At 34.3% G+C, this 20,983-nt stretch overlaps 1 protein-coding gene and 1 long non-coding RNA gene across 2 annotated transcripts; one reads left to right on the forward strand and one right to left on the reverse strand.

Moving 5' to 3' along the window:
* Window positions 1–1,985: 1,985 nt before the first annotated feature.
* Window positions 1,986–3,374, reverse strand: LOC136805198 (uncharacterized). Its single transcript, XR_010846352.1, has 3 exons — window positions 3,267–3,374; window positions 2,842–2,973; window positions 1,986–2,301 (listed from the first exon to the last, which is right to left on the reverse strand). It is a non-coding gene; the product is annotated as an uncharacterized lncRNA (long non-coding RNA).
* Window positions 3,375–4,240: 866 nt separating this feature from the next.
* Window positions 4,241–20,983, forward strand: LOC136805176 (microtubule-associated protein 9-like). The gene is made up of 8 exons (XM_067061741.1): window positions 4,241–4,547; window positions 4,954–6,669; window positions 6,919–7,069; window positions 8,401–8,605; window positions 14,368–14,547; window positions 16,178–16,281; window positions 18,624–18,809; window positions 20,173–20,983. The coding sequence occupies exons 1-8, from the start codon at window positions 4,274–4,276 to the stop codon at window positions 20,318–20,320; spliced, it is 2,964 nt and encodes a 987-aa protein (XP_066917842.1). The 5' UTR covers window positions 4,241–4,273; the 3' UTR covers window positions 20,321–20,983.

Raw genomic sequence — 20,983 nt, forward strand, 5'->3', positions numbered from 1 at the left:
CAGGATTTGCCGTTCGATTGCTTCGATTACATTCGATTGTATTCGATTATGTTCGAGTACGTTCAATTGAAATGATTTAGATTTTATTCGCTTTCGTACGATACTTAATAAGCGCTCGGCCTACCACGCTAAAAAGCTCTAACAGACAACAGAGTGATCCAATTTAATTTAATCGCAATCAAACTCATGGAACATAATCGTAATCGAACCAATGGAACATAGTCAACTATTAATCGAACCAATCTAACCATACTCGAACGCAATCAAACACAATCAAATATTACCCAGGAATCGGCCGTTCGATTGAGATTCGATTACGTTCGACAATCGAATTGCAATTATTCGATCGCGTTCGATTACGTTCGATTGGTTCGATTGCGATTTTTGAAGGGCGATTTTTGAAGGGCAATTTTCAAACGTCTATTATCACGCATTGAGAAAAAACTTTCAATAATATAATAGCTCGCTTTGATCGTCTTGTTTTAAATTTTCTAAATGTAACAAAAAATGTGTGACAAAAATTTGGGCTGACGTCCCCTTTAAGCTTGGAATAGTGTTACAAATTTATCTCTCTGGTGTTCTACAAGGTTTTTTGTCTTGAAAATAAGGTCCTTATAACTGTTTCTACCTGTGTATAAAGTTACAAAGGTTTGTGAAGAGTAAAACAAAAGATAGGGAACGTTATATTTTATCATTTTGTAAAATATCTATATACTTGTTATAATTTTATCATTTTTTTGTTATTGAGTTAAACTACTGTTACAATTGTATATATTGTGTTATCTTGAATCAATTACATGACTGGAAAGAGAATTTAATTTTTTGAAAGGTTGTGAGAAAATGAAATTTGACATCCATACATGAAAGGATTTTATTGATAAAAATGTAACACAAATCGGAATGTCCCAAAAACAGCCAAATTCTGCCTCATATTTTTGAACATGTTCATCCGCTCCTTACGTCAATACGCCAAAAGTAAGTAATTAATGCCTCACGCCAAATATACTTGGCGTACTGTGTACCATTTCCAGGCTGGCTGTCTGGTGTCCCACAGGAGAATAAAACCTGTCTTTGAATTCAAACCTGATGTATTATTACTTGTTACTTGTTTTACTTGTGTAGTTGTTCTGCCAAAGTGCTGGTAAGATTCTTGACTTTGTGAGTTTTCTTTTTCAAGATTGCATCCTCTTTGTTTGTTAGGGGCCGCCGACAATCTAGGAAAATTCTAGTTGTGATCTACCATCCTGTTGTTTTGTTTCCGCAGAAATTCTAATTCCCGAACAGTGTGGATATTAAATTTACAGACCAGAATAATCAACTGGTGGGGTTACCCAATACGACACTTTTTATCAAAACATATCCCCTTTGGGATATGCTTTTTAGACTTGATCTTCAAATCTTCAAATGAAAAGGAAAATTTTGAGAAAAGGGGAAGCTACAAAAAGGTACCTCATAAAATATATTAAATTTAGATCGATTGACCAAAGGATTTATTTAAAAGTCCGCCGTGGAAAACTTAAGACATTCTACGATTCTACTTTAAAAATTTTTCTTAAACTTTATTAGGCAAGAATTTGCTTTCGTATATCGAATTGCTTTGCTTATAAAAGTTTACAAAGTTTGATATATAGAATGCGTTTTCCAATTAGGTAGATACAGTGAAGTCAAGTTATTCTATATTAGAAAAATGGTTAAAAGCAGTCAAAACGCAATTTACCTTACCTCCTGGAGTTTGTCTTTGTTATGCTAAAATACAACAAACCTTTGTCATGCTGTCTAATTACAAAAACCTCCAATCACTACTTCTCCGTCATCTTGTTTCACTTTAAATGCCGTGTTTTAAAATTCCTTATCTACATTATATGTACGGAAAAGGTTTTTTCAATCCTGGGATTAAGCTACGAGCGCGGTTCTGCCTGCTTATTTTCCTTTCGATGTTGAGCCCTGGGGATAATTAACAATAGAAGAGATTTTAAAGATTGATGTTGAAATGCGTATTTTTTTGATAAATTTAGGCGATACTCAACAAAAAATAAGGTGTTTTTAAACAAATCTTTGATAAATTGGCGTTTCTTTCTGTTCTAATATAATGCAAATCACGTCAAAAAAAGATTATATTTCCGCCTTTATTTTAACTTTCGCTTCAGTGTTACGCGAATCTGATTGAATAGATACTTCTCGTTAACAAATTCTGATTGACTGTAAGTCTTTAGCTTTGGGATTCTGATTGGATCATTTCCCGCACCACAGAATTTTGATTAGTTGAAAGTTTCTGAGCGTGAATTCTGATTGTATGAATACCTGAAAAGTAAACAATAGTATGTAAGTATTTTACTTATCAAAACCTAAAGATTTCCAGTTTTTTTTTTTACTTTGTATTGTATGACAATAATTAAGCCTACAAAACACAGAGAAAAAAAAACCACCATAGAACAGGTGTATTTTGTATGCAGAATATGAAAGTGTGAATCTTTTTGAAATTCTATGTTACGATTTTTTCTCAATGCCCTGTAACTATGCCCGGGGTACCCGTTGCTAAGACCTTAGGGGCCGTCACTAAGGGGGAGTGGGGGTCTTCTCAAAAGCGTATGCTTGCGTACAGTGGGAGGGGAGAGGTCAAAGGAAAATGTACGTACACAGAGAAAAATATTTTCCATAGCCCTTTTTTGCTTGTTTTTTTGTCAACTTTTACTCTTCTTATACGCATCAAGGAAAAGAAAAAGTTTCTTAATAAACATCGAGTTTCATGTATGAAATAAAGGCCAAACGAACCAAACGATTTGAATTCGAAATTTTCTTCAACTGAAGGGGGGTGTGGTGAATGAAAAAGTACGTACTTACCAGTAGGGGGTATAGTCATTTGAGTACGCTTCGTACAGGGGGGAGGGGTGTGGGCCTAGTGCATCGCACCTGGGGTGTGTCCGAAATAATCTTGACGCGAGAGGGTCGAATGCGAGAATAGATATATTCAAACTAAATGAAGAAAGAAAAACGAAAAATTCATAAATAATTGACAAGACAAAATTTTATCCTAATTAGAGAAAATATGACTAATTGACTAATTAACGGAAATGATTAAACTGAGATAAATATGAGAAAAATGAATGACAAACTTACAGAAAATTCTAGAACTTAAATCCTAACTTAACCTAAAAATGTGTAAAACAGAAAAGAAAAATGAGGCCAAACAGAGAAGACCAGAGGCCAGACAAAACCTAACCTAAAGCCTATTAAAAAGAACAAATGAAAACAGCAGAAAAACTCACCAGCTGGCCACGAGTGAGATGCTGTGTAAGATGCTGACCAGAAAGGTAGTGAGAACTAAAGGCGAGTAATCACTACAGCAAGAAACTGGATATAAGATACTTTACCATACGAAAACGATAAGTTTCCACTGAATTTCTTGAGAAAGTCAACTCATGTCAAAAACAACCTTCTCCCATCAAATCAAAATTAGAATGAATTCAGAAGTCACAAGCGTGAAAGAATTGGAGATAGTATGGCATAAAATAATTGCCTAATAATTAAAATTAATTATCCTAGTATAAAGAAAACGTAGAGAAAATGTCATTTGGGAATATGCTATATACAAACAAAGGAAATTAATATACGAAGGAGCGTCAAATTAAAAAGCTGATGGAAATTTTATATTGTCTGTTATAAGTTTGTAAGATTACAAGGGGGTATTCGATTTTCAACATTTTAGTGCTTACGTGCTATGTGGACGGCCCCTTAAGTTAAAAACGAAAGCAAAAACGGCAAAAATTCATCAAAAATAGTGATTTTTGTAATACCTCAAATATTGATACTTGACTGTACTGAAATAATAGTGGTTTTGTACAAAAACCAAAAACAAGTCTCGTGTTCACAAGTCAAAAGAAAGGTTTTTTAAACCACCAATTATACACCATCCACCTATTCACCCATAGCCATAACAGTGGTTATCATGCATTGCCCTACTAGCACTTGGGGAGCCAATTGGTTAATTTTGTTTCTCGCCCGCATTTCATAACACTACATCATAAACTTACGTCATGAGTTTATCCCAGTCTTGGTACCCTACTATATCCAGGGATTGTCATTTGACTGTTTGAACTAAATCAAATTCGAAAGACTATTTTAAGCCTTTAACTTAAACCCTTTTTAACAAACAGTGAAAAAAAGATTTTTTGAAAATTCACGTTATTACAGACACAAATTGTTATATTTATGTGGGCACAAGCTGAAACTAATTACAAATTATTTTTCAGTGAAAAATTAAAAGTAGTAAAACATGTCACGGAAGGCAGTTCCGAAACATTTGTTTACATCTCATGATGACGATGATGATGATGATGAAGATGAAGATGATATTGTGTACAGTCCAAAACCTTCAAAACCTCTCAAAATAAAGGAATCCCGACAACATTCTGAAAATGCGTACAAACAACATGAGAAGCAACAACTAAATTTGAATGATTCTCATGGGAATAAAAGTCTGAAGAGTAGCCACGAACGTGATAGCTTCCTTAATGCATTTTTGGATCGGGATGCCAATTCAAAACCTGGTATGTTTTAAAGAGACATAAAAGTAGTAAAATGTAAACATTGTGCGAACCACGTGTCATTTAAGCAAACAATTCAAATCACGTGTCAAAAACAAACTTGTAAAACAGTTGGAACAATCAAAATCAACCATATTTGTTTTTATTTTTTATTTTGATATGTGACATTTTGATTTTGTATTCCGCTGCATACGGTTTGTTTACAAATTTCGTCAGTACTTTAATGTTTCTTTAAGTTTCATCTGATCTGGTAATTATTACTCAAACGAGACCATTAGCTGATTACTGTGACCAAAGAAGTAGTAAGATGATGATGTACTTCTTTGCTGTGACTTTATCATTCTCACAATTTTATTTACATACAGGTTTTACTTTTTTCCTTATTGACATTGACGTTTTTAATTTTTAGAGCCTCTACAATTAAAATCTCGTCATGATGCATCAAAGGAAAACACTCCAACACCTAAACCACGCCCGCGTAAAGATGATCCTAATACCCAGTCCTTCCGCCCACCGCCACAATTCAACTTTGGTACCAAAGAAGATACCCAGTCAGGTGTTACTAAAAACTCTCTTGATTTCGAATCTGTTATGAAAAAGTCAGTCGATCGATATTCAATTGAAAAGGATGGCTCAATGAAACTTCCTAAAGAACGTGAAACTGAGAAAAGTTTTAAACCGGTTAGACCATCTAACGATTACTCAACTTTCGATCATAAAGAGGGGAGTCACGAAACAAAAACATCTAAAATACCTCAATCCGCACAGGATCTCATTGACTCTATGGAAAAGTATAAAACACAGAATAAAAGTTTTGATGTACCCTCCAAGCAAGAGAGACCCGCAAAGTCTCCTCGAACACCTAAATCTACTCAAGAACTTCTCGATTCAATGGAGAAGTATAAGCACCAACAAAGTCAAGATTTCGGCGAGGCTGGTAGGCCAGTCAATAAAGATAAACCTACAGCAGCTTCACGCACTCCTCAATCAGCCCAAGACTTGATTGATTCTGTAGAAAAATACAAGTCGCAAAGCAAAGATTTGGATATGAGACCAACTAAAACTTTAGAACAGGAAAGGCCAACGAAATCACCAAGAAGTCAGCCGAAATCTGATCTGTATGATTCCGTACCAAAACAATATGGCGCAGATGAAAAAGCTCGAGAACGTCCAACTAAATCACCTCGTGCGCCTCAGCCTTCAATTAATCCTATTGATAAATATGGCAGAGAGAAGAGCTTTGAAAAAGAGAAACCGGTAAAGCAGGAGAGACCAACTAAATCACCAAGACCAACACAACCCGTTTCTAAGTCTGACATTCCATCTAGAAATGAAGAGCATTCAAAACAAATTAAACAAGAAAAACCAACAAACTCTCCGAGACCCACAAAACCTCCCAATCAAAAGCTTGAGGATCATCGAGAAATTATTCAAAATAAATATGATAAGAACCTTTCCAAGTTTGATGATTTATTGCGCAGTGGGCCACAGCAAACAAAGACGTCAAAAGAAGACGAGAGACAGCAACAACGTCTACATGAGAAAGTGAAGTCATCTAAAGATCGAGGCAGTGAACGTCAGCAGCAAGAAATAGACGATTTATTTGATATTGGTGGTCGGAGTTCGTCTATCAAATCTTTGTCGAAAGACGATAAAAAAGAGAAAGTTAAAAATTTGGAACAAGAGAGGAATGATGGTAAATTCGATCGAAAAAACACGATGCGAGACATAAAATCTAAAGATTCTGAGCAGGCAAATAAAAACCTCAAATCAAGAGATTACAAAGAGAGTAATAAAGATGTGAATAAAATCCAAGAAAAGTCTGTTAAACCAAAATCAGGGTTATCGAGGCAAGAGCGTTTTGATCAAGAATCAAGACAAAAGCTTAAAGATTACGTAATTAATGACGAGGATGAGGTAAAGCATTCAAAGAGAATACCTGATGAGCAGATTGATTCGTTGTTTGATGCGGGTTCCAAGAGGACAGCTTCAGTACGTAAAGAGAAAGTGAAAAATGAGAGGTTGAAAGAACACGTTCGAAGGTCTAATGAATCTCTGAGAAGAACCATGGATGAGGAAAATGTTGGAAAGGATAAAACGAAGAGAAAAGAAGATGACAAAAGAGGTTTGTTTTAAACTTTTTCTTTGATATCTTCATCCAGTTCTGTCTTTCGCCAATGACAAATTGTTTTGCTTTCCTAAAGATCCGTCACTTTCATGGATGATAACGAGGCAATTGGAATTCAAGACGCTTTCCATCCTTTCGTCATTTTTATGTTTTGTTAATATTTTGAATATGACTTAGTTTTGGTCTTTACAAAATATTTTAAACAAATTTTCTTACAAGCTCTTACAAGCTGCCTTTTTGTTTTAGATTCAACATCTCAGAAAAAGAAAGGCCCAATGAAAGCCAACCTTCCACTCGAAGAAGCCACTAAATCACCCATACCCAAAACGAAAGCTATTAAAAACCGGCCTCTATCGTCTACTCATCGTGGAAAATCTAGGTCCCTGACCAACATTAGGTATTGTCTAATAATTAACTATATTTAAGTCAGGAATGTTTTAAATATAGTGAAATAATAAAAATTTATAGACTTTGTGAAACCACAAAATCTTTAAATGATACCAATTACATTCCGAAATACTTGTACGAATGACAGGATTTAGAATATGAATACGAGAATTTCAAACATATTTACAGAGGTTTAGAAATATTATCTTTGAGGGAATGTTAAACAGTGAAGGGAAGGGAAGGATTTCAAAGGAAGGAATAATGACTAAAAGAAATTCTTCAAAAGTTATTGTCCAGGAAAGAATACTAGACTTGTGTTTGTTTTAAAATAGGTATAACTAGACGGTTCCCGTCGTCGTAAACGCCGGTTAACGGTTTTTCTTGCACATCAAAAGCCTTTAAAATACTATAATGTGGGTTAATTCCTGACATCGTTTTGGCTTAAAATGCCAAATACAATAATAAAAATTATACTTCTAAACTTTCTACATTAGTCAAAATTTTGTGTCTGTAAGCCTCGATGATATGTCTTTTTAAGATAACGGGAGTTTGTGTTCAATGAAATGCCATAGTAACCCTGTCAAAATTATCGAGGGTACCCGTCGTTGCAGACGCCCAAAGGTGTCTGAGGTGGTGAGAGGGTTGCTTCTAGGAAAGAAAAAGCCTTAGTTGTGAAGGAGAGGCTCGCGCTTTCCGATTGAGCACTGAAGGTTTTCCCGTTTGTTGGCTTCGCATGCGGACAGCTTAAGACCGGCGCATATGCAATGCAACCAACATTGAAACCTTTTTAAATAATGTTAGACGAAGTTTAATCATCAAACAACAATGTTGGATTTTGTTGCGTGTGTTGATATAAAATGATTCGAAATCGTGCAACAAAAATGCCACACCTTTTTATTTGAAACTTTGTGACGTCGCAGTACTTTTTCATGAAATTGACGTCAGAACTTTTTTCGTTTACAAATAGCAGTGTAGAGTCTTCTCTTATCCGAGTTTTCTACGCTTGTCAAACTTAGCGCGAGACTTTTTGTATCGAAGGTGGATAGGTTTTCCAGCCGCGGCGTTCAAATTTTAGAAACCTTAACATATGTTACTGGGCTAGCGTTACAGACATTTTTCATAAACTCATTTAGTATAGTAAGATTTGTCTTAAAATAAAAATAAATAATAAATAAATCTTTAAAAAAATGGCGACGTTGTTAAAGGAGTATGAACATTAATTGCAAAAAGAGGACGATATCATACTGGGAGTGGTTAGATTTTAAAGGGAGGGAAAGAAATCTAAAATTATCTTGGATCAGTTTGTTTTATTTTGTACCTTTGACGTGGTTCCTTTTACAGCAATTTGATTTCACCTCATTCCAAATCACCAATTACCTACGATGACGTCAGTAACATGGATGGTCAAACATTACGTCATCAAATCTACACTGATTGGCTGCAAAGGAAACATTCGTTTACCAAAGATGAAACAAAAGTTCGGAAAGAGAAAGAAGCGAAAGATAACGAAGACAAAGAAAGATTGGCTCATGAGCGAAGAGTTGATGTAAGATAATTGTTTCATTTCTGTGATGTTTTTATTCAGAGCTGACTTGGGCACTGGCGTTTTACAAAATGTTAATATTTATTTACAAATCGCTCTTTTTTGTACTGTAAATTACGCTATCAGCCAATGACGCTCGAAATCTAAGCTCTAGTTAAGATAAGACCTTTAACTTTATGCCTTGACTTCCCTCATGACAGAAATTAACAGTCCAAAGCTAAAACCTTTTCTTTTGAAGTCAATGCTATAATTTCGTTCTATTCTTTTTTCTTGCGAAGATTTGCATATGCCAACTTTCCGTCAATCTTTTGCGTCTCTTTTAATGAATGTAGGGAAGGCAAGAAATTCGGCACTCTTAATTATAGCCAAAGAAACTTTAGAACTTTAGAAGCATTGTATTACATTACGTCCGATTAATGTCCGAAGCAAACCTGTACAAAGCCTTGCTTTAATAGGATATAATTAATCTGAAAAGTGTCAGCATACCACTTTTTGAAATATTGACTGACATTAAGAGACACTAACAGGTATTTTAATGAAAAAAAACGTTAACTTGCGCCTGAAGCAAACCATGTCACCTGATCCACTACAGAACTCTGATACAACAGTATGGATAGATAAATTCCAATCGGATTTTTGTATTTGGGAAATTCCCTTTTGTTATTTTAAGGGGAAATGTTATGAGTATTTTTCGCGGTTGGGTCGATATTTTTTTCCGGATATTTAAGTCTGCATTTTTTTTACTTTTGTCATTTTTTCCTATTTCTCACATCATTGTTCACGTAGGTTCGTTCAGCATGTAGCTCAGCATTTTTATTAATTGTACTAACCTACTCTCCAGGAGGGGGGGGGTCGGTAGTAAAATCTCAGACATATATGAGTAGTAAAAGGATTTTAACGGATTTTTACGAATTTTTACATACCACCACCATAGAGATATGAATTAATAGAAAGTATCAAGCGTTTTTCTTCAAAATAAAGCGCGCCTGTGAGGGGTCCTTTATTAGTGCAAATGGGATTTCTTTTGAACGTGCGAAGTAGTAATTGCATTCTTTTGTTTTGATCGTATTTTAATTGCATATTTTCTCACGACTGATTGAATTCTTTTCAATTCTAGAAAATTATTCACATAATTAGAAGATTTTTGAGCGGAAATTTAGGGCACTTCGGTCCTTTTAATCGAAACAAGACGACTTATAGTCGAAAATTTCGCCTTTTGTACGATTATTAAATAGATAAAATAAAGAATTAAAAGCCCGAGGGACAAGTCAGAATCGAATAGACGAAAAAATTACCCTTACAGTAGAGAGACATGTCTGGTAATGTTCAAAGAGAGCAAAATAATCAATACAAATCTTTTTATACTTACTAGTTATACTAGAACAGAGATACTAACTAGAACCTTAAGATTTTCGTTTTCTCAAAATTCATATACACACAAAATTATCTTTCCTACAAAATACTACTTTTAATTAACAAAAAATAAATAAAATCATTCTGTTCTATTTCAGAACAGGTAGACTTGATAGACTTGATCTACTTTAGTCAAAGAGTCTGGCTCTGACTCTTTCTGTTATACTATTGACCAGAGGGGCAGATAATACCTGCAGACCCCTTCTATTAAGTGACATAATGAATTTTTTGTTGAAAAAATGTTTGTCTTTTCATATTTGAGACATTCATTGTCCTTTTTTCTTTTGGAATGTGATGTAGAGAATTCCCCCCTAGTGACACACTGTCATATTGAATAGACCTTTTACTACCTAGTTAGGATGTCATGTTGAATAATTAAAATTCCAGCATCTAAACAATGATAAGAAACACAAATGTACACTTAATAAAATAATTATGCATTGATGTGTCAATTTTTTATAATGCTGGAGTGTTTAATTATTCAACATGACATCCTTAACTAGCAAAAGGTCTTTATATAATGAAAAACTCAAGCATCACAACATGCCCCACAGTAAGTTAGTCTAATGTCTAACTTACTGTGGGGTACTTTCTGTTTGAAAAAATAAGAAGCTCCAAATCGCTGGTATACTTACTATTTATTTCTTGCTTAGCAGTCAGAGAAATAAAAGATCTTTTGTCAATACTCCTTTAGGCTAACACGACTGCCTATTGTACTTTATTACGAAAGCTTAAATTTATGATACCTCTATACTTAGTAAATGCAAGTAAAACCAGCAGGAAATTAGATATTACCTGATGTATAAGTTTTGTTCATATTGGCTATGAAAGGGTTTTATTTCCGTCGTACGGAGCAAATAATTTTTGGCCTGAATGGCTGGAGTAATTTAATATGCAGAATTGGGTCATAGGTTGACGCGTTTTTCCAAACAACTATCGGACAAATCAACCTTCCTGTTATTCATATCTTCAAAGAAGGGTGACAGAATTAGATGAGGGGTGTCGACACAGTAGACCAGCTTATGGTAACACACGAAAGCATATTTAGTATAAACACGTGTAACTAGATATTTCCTTATTATTGTTTTAATGCTGGATTCAGTGGAGTTGTTAATTATATAATCGTTTGGGATAACGTGACTACCTATTGACTCAATTCCGCATATCTTACAGCTCTACTCTACCATTTTTGTTTTGATTTAATTTTGTATTTTATTGACCAGCCGAGTCGTTCATTTGACGGCTATGCATGTTAACCTCCACTGATGCAAGTTACTCGATCTCACGGTACCTGCTCCATTACGAAAATAAACCCTAATATTTGAGCTAATATTTTATTGAGCAATGTGCAAGAGGATTCGCAGCCTTATGACATGCTAATTTAGGAGAATGCTAGCGTGCCAATTTCCTACTTGCTTGTTTTACCTGCATCTATAGGGACTTACTAAAGTGTGGAGCAATTATTCTTGCAATAGACCACCGCGTTCGCCAAAAGGAGTATTCAACATGGAGAACATTGCGTCCTACACAAAAGGTGTTTCTTCTATCACTTCGATAGACTACATATTCTTTCCTACAAAAAATAGAAGATCATACCTGTGTTGTTGTCGTGAAGTGTATGTGGTGGAGATGTTCGAAAAGTATACTTTAAATCTATGTCAAGATCCCTAGCACTATAATAGTTATTTGGTGCATTCACTAACTACACAAACATAAAATACTATGTACAACTTGAAACGAATATAAATCTCTATAAATACTCTAAAAAAACACCAAAAAACATTATAATGATACACCACTCAACTCAAGCTCGAGCAGTCATTAAAAAAACTCTCAAGAGGAATGTTTACAAATGCTTGGTTACGTTAACTGTGCATTTTGCGGTCTCAAAACAGTAGGTTTTATCTTAGCAAGTGAGTCCATTTTTTGAATCTAATCGAGAATATTCTAGAAGTTTCTACGTTTCTACACCGTGTTAGTTATACTTTCGTTTTCTAATTTTTCTTCCGATATCGCCGCACCATGCCTATCGTAATACTTTCGCTAAGGCGAAATTAATAAAAAATATATTTTTGAATTCAGCACCATTTATATATTTGCCTATCTTAAAAACTATTTGAAAACGCACTTTTAATTAGAAATTTTTATTCATAGAGATTTCAACGAAATTAGTTATTCCTTCTGATTAGATTTCTATTCACGCTTTAAATTTTGAGATGAAGAAAAATGAAACTACAAGAATTCAGCTCCCAAAATTTCAAAACAAAAGGTAAAGTACATCTAAAAATATCAATGGTTTTCAAAAATTAAAATCTGTTGATTTGGAGAAAACTTCAGTGTAAACGTACCCTTTTCATGAAATTTTTTTTCACGCATCAGGTTTTGAGAAACTGTTTTTACGACTAATAATTGCTTTTAACAAAGGAAAAATGAATGGATGACGACACAGCTTAGGAAAGATGTCTCTCTATTAATTGATATCTCTATGCCACCACCTAGACTCTTGGAAGAGGTTTTTTGGGACAATATTGTCATGGAGACCACTAGGCTGCTGGCATCCACTAACGGATTCGTGCTCTTATAGAGGATGCTTAATAAGCGAGATTTCCTTTAGGCTTCTGCTCATCCTCTAGCGAAAAAAGTTTCTTATAGGAAGTATATAGGAAGTATAGGTCTGCGAATCAGACTAGATTTCCTTTGTCCAGAGATTTGCCGCCTTTAGCCGATATACGGCTAAAGACATTTTTAGCTGGCGAGTGTCTACAAATATAACATTACGTAATAATTAAATTTTCTGTGAGACACCAAATCATAGATTGGAAAATATATTTGGATTTTCAAAAAGAATTAGGCGGAAGGAAGTTTGCTTTTTTTTCTTCCTCCTTTCTTGTTTAATGTGGAGATTTTGTAAAAGATGAGAAATTAGATTTATTGACTTTAAGTTCCCTGATGTATCTTCTGTGTGCACCCAACAAAATATTGCTTCATAAAAATTTTGATGCTTGAATTTGAACTTGTATGAGTGTATAATTTTTTACCACACTGGATTCGTTGATCTCCTCGACTTTGGCTCCAGATAATTGTTTTGTCAGTTCTACAGATATTTTGCTGATTATTTCAAGGTATTTTAGTTATGTTTATACAGTACATTTTGGGGGCTATATTGAATATTTCTGACATTACTTCTTTATGATTCTACAAAAAGGGAGTGTTGTTGTCGGTTGTTGTTTCTTTGTTAAATGTTAAAACAAACAAAGAACTTTTCTTCAGCTATGGCTTTTCACTTTTCGATAGTGTGTGGCCTTTGTGCTTATCTTTTTCACTTAGCTTCAATTCTTTTGAAGAGATTGGAGTGTTTTTGGTTGTTTTCTTTCACTCTTTTGTTCATATTTGTATTTTTGAGCTGAAGGAGAAGTTTTGATAAATTTACAGACCAGATATGTTATAAAAGCAAAAGTCAAAAATAAATCTACAGACTGTACAAAATGCGCGCATCAGATTGTTTTTTATCTTTCGTTCTGTTTTGTATTTCTGGTCTTGGATTCGAATTTCGAATGTAAACATTCTTTTGAAAACGTTCGAAAGGATCGTGCAAAAATTAATGTTTTGCCCTTAGAATTAAAGTGGTTTTTATATTGACAAAAAATTTTTGTTTGCAGCAAACAACTTTCCAACAGAAATTTTTTTCAAATTATAGAAATTTTCAGATTTTTTCAAAAAAGTCATCCAAAAAATTAAAATAATTACAAAAATAGCTAAAATTTGCTAATTTTACCAGTTTTAACTACCCAGGTAGTAAAACTTTTTAGCATAGATACCACCCATTTTAGTATTTAACTAACCTGGGTAGTAAATTTTCCTTTCGATTTTTCGTCACACCACCGTAGTAAACATTATTATATCTGAGATTTTGCTACTGACCCCCCCCCCCTGTACTGTCTTATATTTTGGATTGAAGTTAATCTATTATATATAAGCTTACTTACCTAGGAACCTTTTAAATAAAGTTATCACTAAAAACAAAAATTGATTACTGTAGACAGTAATCTCTGTGTTTCATAAAAAGTGTTGTTTGGTAATAGGTCACTGTCTCAGAATAAAAGAAAAAATATCTAAACTTCTATTCTGGTCACCAATCTTGCCCAATAAGACCGAGGAAGTTAACTTTTCCAGAAACTTTGAAATGAGAAACAAGTTATGAAGTTGAGGGTATTAAAAATGCAAGGATATCTAACTAAACGATCTTCTTTATCGTTTTGTTTGTGATCGATGTTGCATTGCTGCGATGTTGCGATGAATGCCCAATGAAAGATATCTTTTAATATTGTTTTCTCGATTTTCTTCATCTTCAGGCAAAGAAGAGTTTCGACGCATGGGGAAGCAAGAAGGACGAAGTGATAAAGAATAAACGAAGAGAAATGAAAAAGAAAGAACAACAAAAGAAAGAAGAAGAAGATGAAAAATTACAAAAAACTAAAGAGGCCTCCAAATTCTTTGAATCGTGGAAACAACAAAAAGACGAAGAAATAAAGGTCAGAATTTCATTAATAGATCGGATCGATTATAAAGTCTGTTCCAAAAGAAAATGGCAGTTCGCACTTTTTTAAAAAATTGGGAAAAATTATGATCAAAAGTAATACCGCGTTGGAAATATGATTTTAGTGAATTAGACCTCGTTCACACGCTACGGTTCTGTTTCGCTTCCAAACGAAACCAAGTCATTCTATTGGTTGAATTCAAGTTTTTCGAATCGGAATGAAACGGAACCGTTACGTTCAAACATCGTCTTAAAATTTAAGCTTTGAAGAATCTTCTTAAAATTTGAAGATGAAAATAAAAAAATTTAGATGAAAAAGTGAGGATTTTGGGGCTATTAATTTGTTTCATCACTATTTTTGCTACATTTACTGTAAGTGCTCTCATTTCAATTTTTTCTGTCCAAATCTGTTGCACTTCTTGTAAATAAACTTGCAAACTGCCTATCAGCAAAAATAGTAAAAACTTCAACCTTCTGCAAGCAAAGCAAAATTGCAATTTCTTCACATTAAAAATTGCATCTAAAATCAGACTGGATGATATTTTATTAATCTGATTGCCGATTTTGAACCAATCAAATTAAAGAAGTGAAGAGCTGAAACTGTAGCTTGCTCCACGCACGGGTCTATATCTGAATCAAAATAACAGTTACTTTCATAATAGCGGCATAGTGGCCACACAGCTGAGAATAAACAATGGATCCAAAGTTACTTTTTAAAATTCTAAGTACAACCAGGGATTATCAAGATGGCAGACAACAAAACTTGCAATATTTGCTCTCATTTTCAAAGTTTTCATGGAATTTCATAGCACTTTTAGCAGATATCATCTACAGCATTTATAGTAAGTGAAACAAATAGGCCTTTTTCTATTTGATTGAAAATTTCAATTTTATATGTTTTCCTAAACTCTAAATAATATCGCTGATAGTGTATTTAGATTTTTTATATCTTTGTTGGGCAAAAGTTACAGTCATCCAGAAAAGGTCCAAAATGGCGATAAATTGATAAAAATGGTTGATTGATTTAAAAGAGATATGAAAAATCAGAATTATATTTAAGTTTAAAGTTTCAAAGAAGTATACAATATAATCTTTAGATCCAGTAGAAAAATTTTCACCTTTTTCATCTTCAATTTTAAAAGTTCATATCAATCCGCTTAAGATTTTCTTTCCAACGAGGTATTTAATTCAATTATCTTTTTTTCCCACGAGTAATGCTCAAAAATTACATACTGCTAATATTTTCGGAATAGTTTAGTTCACTGATGAACAAATTAAAAAATTTCTGTATATATCGAGTCTGGTACAGACATTTCTTTTATCAGTTCTGACCATTCGGTGTTAATAAAAAAATTCGGGTGGTCAAATATCTGCTTCATTGGCCTCAAAACAGTCGACAATTAGAAGATTTTTTTCTCCAAAGAAATTGACTTTTTAGTAACAGCATCGATATTTTGTCCTGATTTGTGTCCAAACTAACAAGTTATGCCAATATCTTTCTTCTCAGGCTCTTTTAGACCAGGGAGACTTCCCAATTATTCTCGTATAGAGAATTCACGCACGCATTTGCTAAAAATCCAATTTCAAAAGAAAATCAGCTGTAACTGTATCTCTTTGATTTTTAGAGTAAGAAATCGAAAGCAAAACGCGAAGAAAATGAGAAAACGAAAAAAGAAGTGGGTGAGAAAATGGAAAAGTCTGAAGATGCCAAGAAGGTTTTCGATAACTGGTAAAAAAGCTTCTTCAAACATTTTTTTTTCTCTTCAATAAAACAATTTGATGATAATTCTCCAGTCTTGATTTTTTCTGAAAACGGCATACATATACACATAACTATGATACTGTATGATCTTGAACTCTTTACTCTTCATCCTTGATTGGAGTGAAAAAACGACCTTATTTTACGACAAAACCCCGTCCAGATTGATGTTTTAACTCTACTTACATTAGAAACACCCCCTTCTCACAGACCTGGTGGGACTTTTTCTGCCAGTGGAGATAAAAATAACGGACTGAAAATCCATGGGGATTGATATTCCCATATTTTTATGGGTAGGGATTTCAAATGTTTTGTTTTTAAGTCAAAAAAATTCAGTGGGGAGGGAAGAAAATAGCATAACATTTCGTAGTGACGTTTATTTGATCATTTTCAGTGGGGACAAAAATTGAGGATAATTTTCCACCCTGGACGATATTTTGGACAATTTTTCCAGTGGGTCTGTGAGAAGGAAACCGTTACTTTAAAACTATCATCATGTTTGACATCTATCAATATCAAACAACCCCATGACTAGCCTGGAGATCCATGCTATGATTTCTTATTTTATATACTGATGGCGAAATATATAGCATGGTATGGGCTGTGAGCTTGAATTTCCCAGATCCTAAAGACGGTTGAAAACACAACCAATCAAATTTCTGTTATTCTTTCACTGGTCACACTTTCCTAAAAAACGCAAGTTCCGAAATTTGGTTCTTATTTTAGTAAGTGAGGACAGCGCTAAATTCGAATTTCCCACTGTAAATTTTTGAGACAGAAATCTGCCTCACAGCTCGTACCTGTCCTGTATACATCAGATTACAAAAATACAGGACGGGTCTCATGTCTACCCCACAGCTTTGCTACCATTTTGCTTTATTATGATAAACAAAAAATAAGAAATTTCTCATTCCTTTGTGAGATGAATTTGATTAAAAACGGGAGGTTCTTATTTGCCATTGTGGGTGATGTTTAATATTGCAATGGTCCGGATAATGAGTCCCACAGAGCCTAAATAGAAAACATGTGCCGTTTCTTTGTCATAGTTAGGGAAACTTCACCAAAATTATAATTAATCGCTCGTAGCTAGGTCACCTCGTGTCGCAAATTGCACTAGTTCGAGTCACATAAGAACTGATTTTATGGTAAGAGAATTCGATTGGACTAATCTGGAATTGTTAAAGGGATATGAAAATAGGATGCAGCATGATACAAAATCAAAACAAATGTCACATCTTAAAACAAAAAAAATCTAAATATTGTTATTGACACTTAATTTCAATTGTGTCGTTTACACGTTGTTGACAGAAACTTTTACCGCTATACACCTTTAAATAAAAAAAATGAAATTCAAAAGCTACGACTGTGTGAAACGCTTACCTATCCATAGTTTCTAGAGGGGTCAAGAACATTGAGTTTAAAGCCCGAAGGGCTAGAGTTCAATCTCTAACCTTTCTCAGGCAAGAAAAAGTGAAGCCTTGAAAAATGCGCCGTGTTCTTGACGACAGATTGAATCTAGCAATTCCTTTGGTTACAATTGATATTTTTTTCGAAATTTAGCGGTAAATTTTAGTTTCAATCTGTCATTAGTGTAAAAACCTGGCGAGCCGCTCAAGGTCGCGCAACTTTGGTAGGATTTGTTGGCTTCAAATCCTACCAAGGAGATTGACTTCTAGCCCTTCGGGCTTATTCTTCATTGGGGGGTTCTTGACCGCTAAATTTCGAAAAAAATATCAATCGTAAACAAAGGAATTGCTAGATTCAATCTGTCGTCAAAAATGCGACGCATTTTTTAAGGCTTCACTTTTTCTTGCCTGAGAAAGGTTAGAGATTGAACTCTAGCCCTTCGGGCTTTAAACTCAATGGAACCCCCTTTAGGTAAGAGGACCCCCCTTAAGTGCAACCCCCCTCAGGAAATTCATTTAAACTTTCACACCCCCCCTCTTAGAAAATCAGTATAAATGAAACGATTGTACAAGAGTCATAATTAGGTTAGATGATTTTTGTTGAATATAGACTTCTATTTGCAAAGGAAAAAGTTACTTGTTTAGAAAAAAAAGCTAATTTAGTTTAAAGCTGAAGACATGTTGTAGGTTGGAGTCCCCCCTTATCTAAGAAGACCCCACCTTAGGTAAGAAGAACCCCCCTTAACTGGCAACCCCCCTTAGGAAAGTCATACTTTTAACACCCCTCCCTTGCTTTTGGTTCATTTAAACCCAAGACCCCCCCCTAAATGTAGGGGGTAGAAACTCTGCGTATCTATCTCTCTGATTCATGAAGTTTACTTATTTTTCTCATCTTTTATCCACCAGGAAAGCAAGAAAAGATGAGAAAATCAAAGATCAAGAACGTGAGAAACGGAAGCTGAAGAAAAAAGAAGAAACTGACGCCGATTTGGACGGCATCGAGAAAAAGCAAGCCGCGCAAAGGTCTTATGAAGCATGGAAAGAACGAAAAGAAAAATCAAGACCTTCTTCTGCAAATAAACTACAACAGAGGTTAGGCGGTGGTTACACGTAGCCGGAGTGAAATTCACCCCGGGGTGAAATAAAAAAAAAATTCACCCCGGTCTATAAAGAAAACACTGTTCTGTATACACGTATTTAGGCGGGGTGAAATCGTTTTTACGCGGGTTGAACTCACCCCAGGGTTGATTTCACCCCGGTCCTGAAATCTTTAAAAAAATTCTAAAAATGAAGATTTAAATGAAGAAGAAAAAAATTAAGATCTTGTAGAAAAGTGCTATAACTATCATTTTCACTGAAGTGAATCCTTGATCATCGAACGTCATCACTGTGAAAAAAATTCTCAAAAATAATCATTCAGTCAAAAGATATCAAACAAAGTTATAAGCTGATTGACGTCTAAAAACGTTGTTTTCTGCTGTTTTCTGCTGTTTTTTGAGGTCAATCACTTATTAACTTTGCATCATAACTTTATATTGAATAAATATTTTAGTAAAATTTCTTCACAGTGATGACCTCCTAAGATCAAAAAATCTCTCCAGTGAATATGAAAGTTATAACACTTTTCTACAAGATCTTCATTTTTTTCTTCTTTATTTTCATCTTCATTTTTAGAATTTTTTTAAAGATTTTTTTATTTTAAATTGCTTCACTCACAAATATCTCTCTAATGATACCAAATTTATAAAGATTGGAGAATTCCTTCAAAAGTTATAGGTAAAAGAAAAAAGAGTGCACACTTATCGTGAACAGACTTTACGTTTTCACGCCGGGGTGAAAATAAGTTAAAATTTTCACCCCGGACTGAAAAATAGGGTTTTCACCCCGCCTTTCGCCGACGTGTATCCCAAAATGATTTTCACCCCGGGGTGAATTATTTTTCCATTTCACCCCGGGGTGAATTTCACCCCGGTTACGTGTAACCACCGCCTTAGTTGAGTTTCAATCTCAATAACAGATCACCATAAGGCCAGGTCCCCAATTTAATTGTTGAAGAGAGAGGTCATCAAATATTCGAGTTTATTGATAAGGCCCACCATGCCTGGAGGGAGTCTAGGTTTTCGAGGTGACGGGTATGTCAGAGCCAAAGTTCGAAAATCGACCCGTTGTGAGTCTTTGAGAGTTTCCGTTTCATATCAAACACATATTTCATATCAGGACAGTGTCTGCCTATTGTTATATTATGCCGATACAAGCAAAAAATATTTTTCTTTTCCTCTTTCTGACCAATCTTGCTCCACATCCGTGTCAATCCAATGTGAAAAAGCTTGTAAATTAAAATTGATGGGTAAGCAAACAATATCCACTCTTATTTAAAAAACAAACCTTTAAAAGTAATCCTCTACTTCTCATTATGAAGTATGATTGATTGCATTTACAAAAATTTTTATTCCAGGGCATGGTGTCCGTCAAGTCGGCAACGTGGGAATGCGATTCCGGGAGCGGTTAACCCTGTCATCGTGAGAAACAAACCTCCAAGTCCTCGAACAAGAACATTAAGTGCAACTGCAAGACTGCAAAACACTGGTAAAAGATCCAAGTAAAAAGTACTGAGTGATACACCTTACACTCACTGCATTCTGATTTACACTACCCTAAACCTACATTGAATCTTTTTCGTTTGAAGTAAATTTTCTTCTATCCACTTTTTAGTATAAGAGGGTTTCAATGATTTCAAAAAATAAAAAGTTGATTTTGTATTAAACAAGGGTCAATGACTTCCACAATTTGAACCAAATTAGGTATTTTGCTTAACTTTTCCATAGATGGCAACAACTTTTGACGGGTTTTGGATTGAAATATCTTCTTTTTTTATTTGGTGAAAAGAGGAATGATTATTTAGGCTTTGGAATTGTGGGAATCATAAAAAGTTTTTGAATGATATAAAAGTGGATTATTTTCGGCGGGGAATAGATTTTGCAAATTTCGGTGATTTTTACTAATATTTCAAAGTACACCCTTTTTCTCATAACAACTAGTAAATTTTTGTTGAGGCTCGGCTGTTCTTGTTTTTCTAGCACTTCGAGCGTCAAATTGTTCTTATCCTTTTCTTATTTTCAGCATTTTTGAGACTCTTTTTTTTTTCTCATAAAATTATTCTCATAAAAAAATAGCGTAGTTGTCTTACATTTTAGTGCTTCCAATACTTAATTCGTGAAATTAAATCCCCGCAAAAATAATATTTTAGCCAATCGCCAAAATTAAAC

The sequence above is a fragment of the Clytia hemisphaerica genome, unplaced genomic scaffold (genome assembly GCF_902728285.1).
Source record: "Clytia hemisphaerica strain Z4C2 unplaced genomic scaffold, Clytia hemisphaerica genome assembly, whole genome shotgun sequence".
Lineage (NCBI taxonomy): Eukaryota > Metazoa > Cnidaria > Hydrozoa > Leptothecata > Clytiidae > Clytia > Clytia hemisphaerica.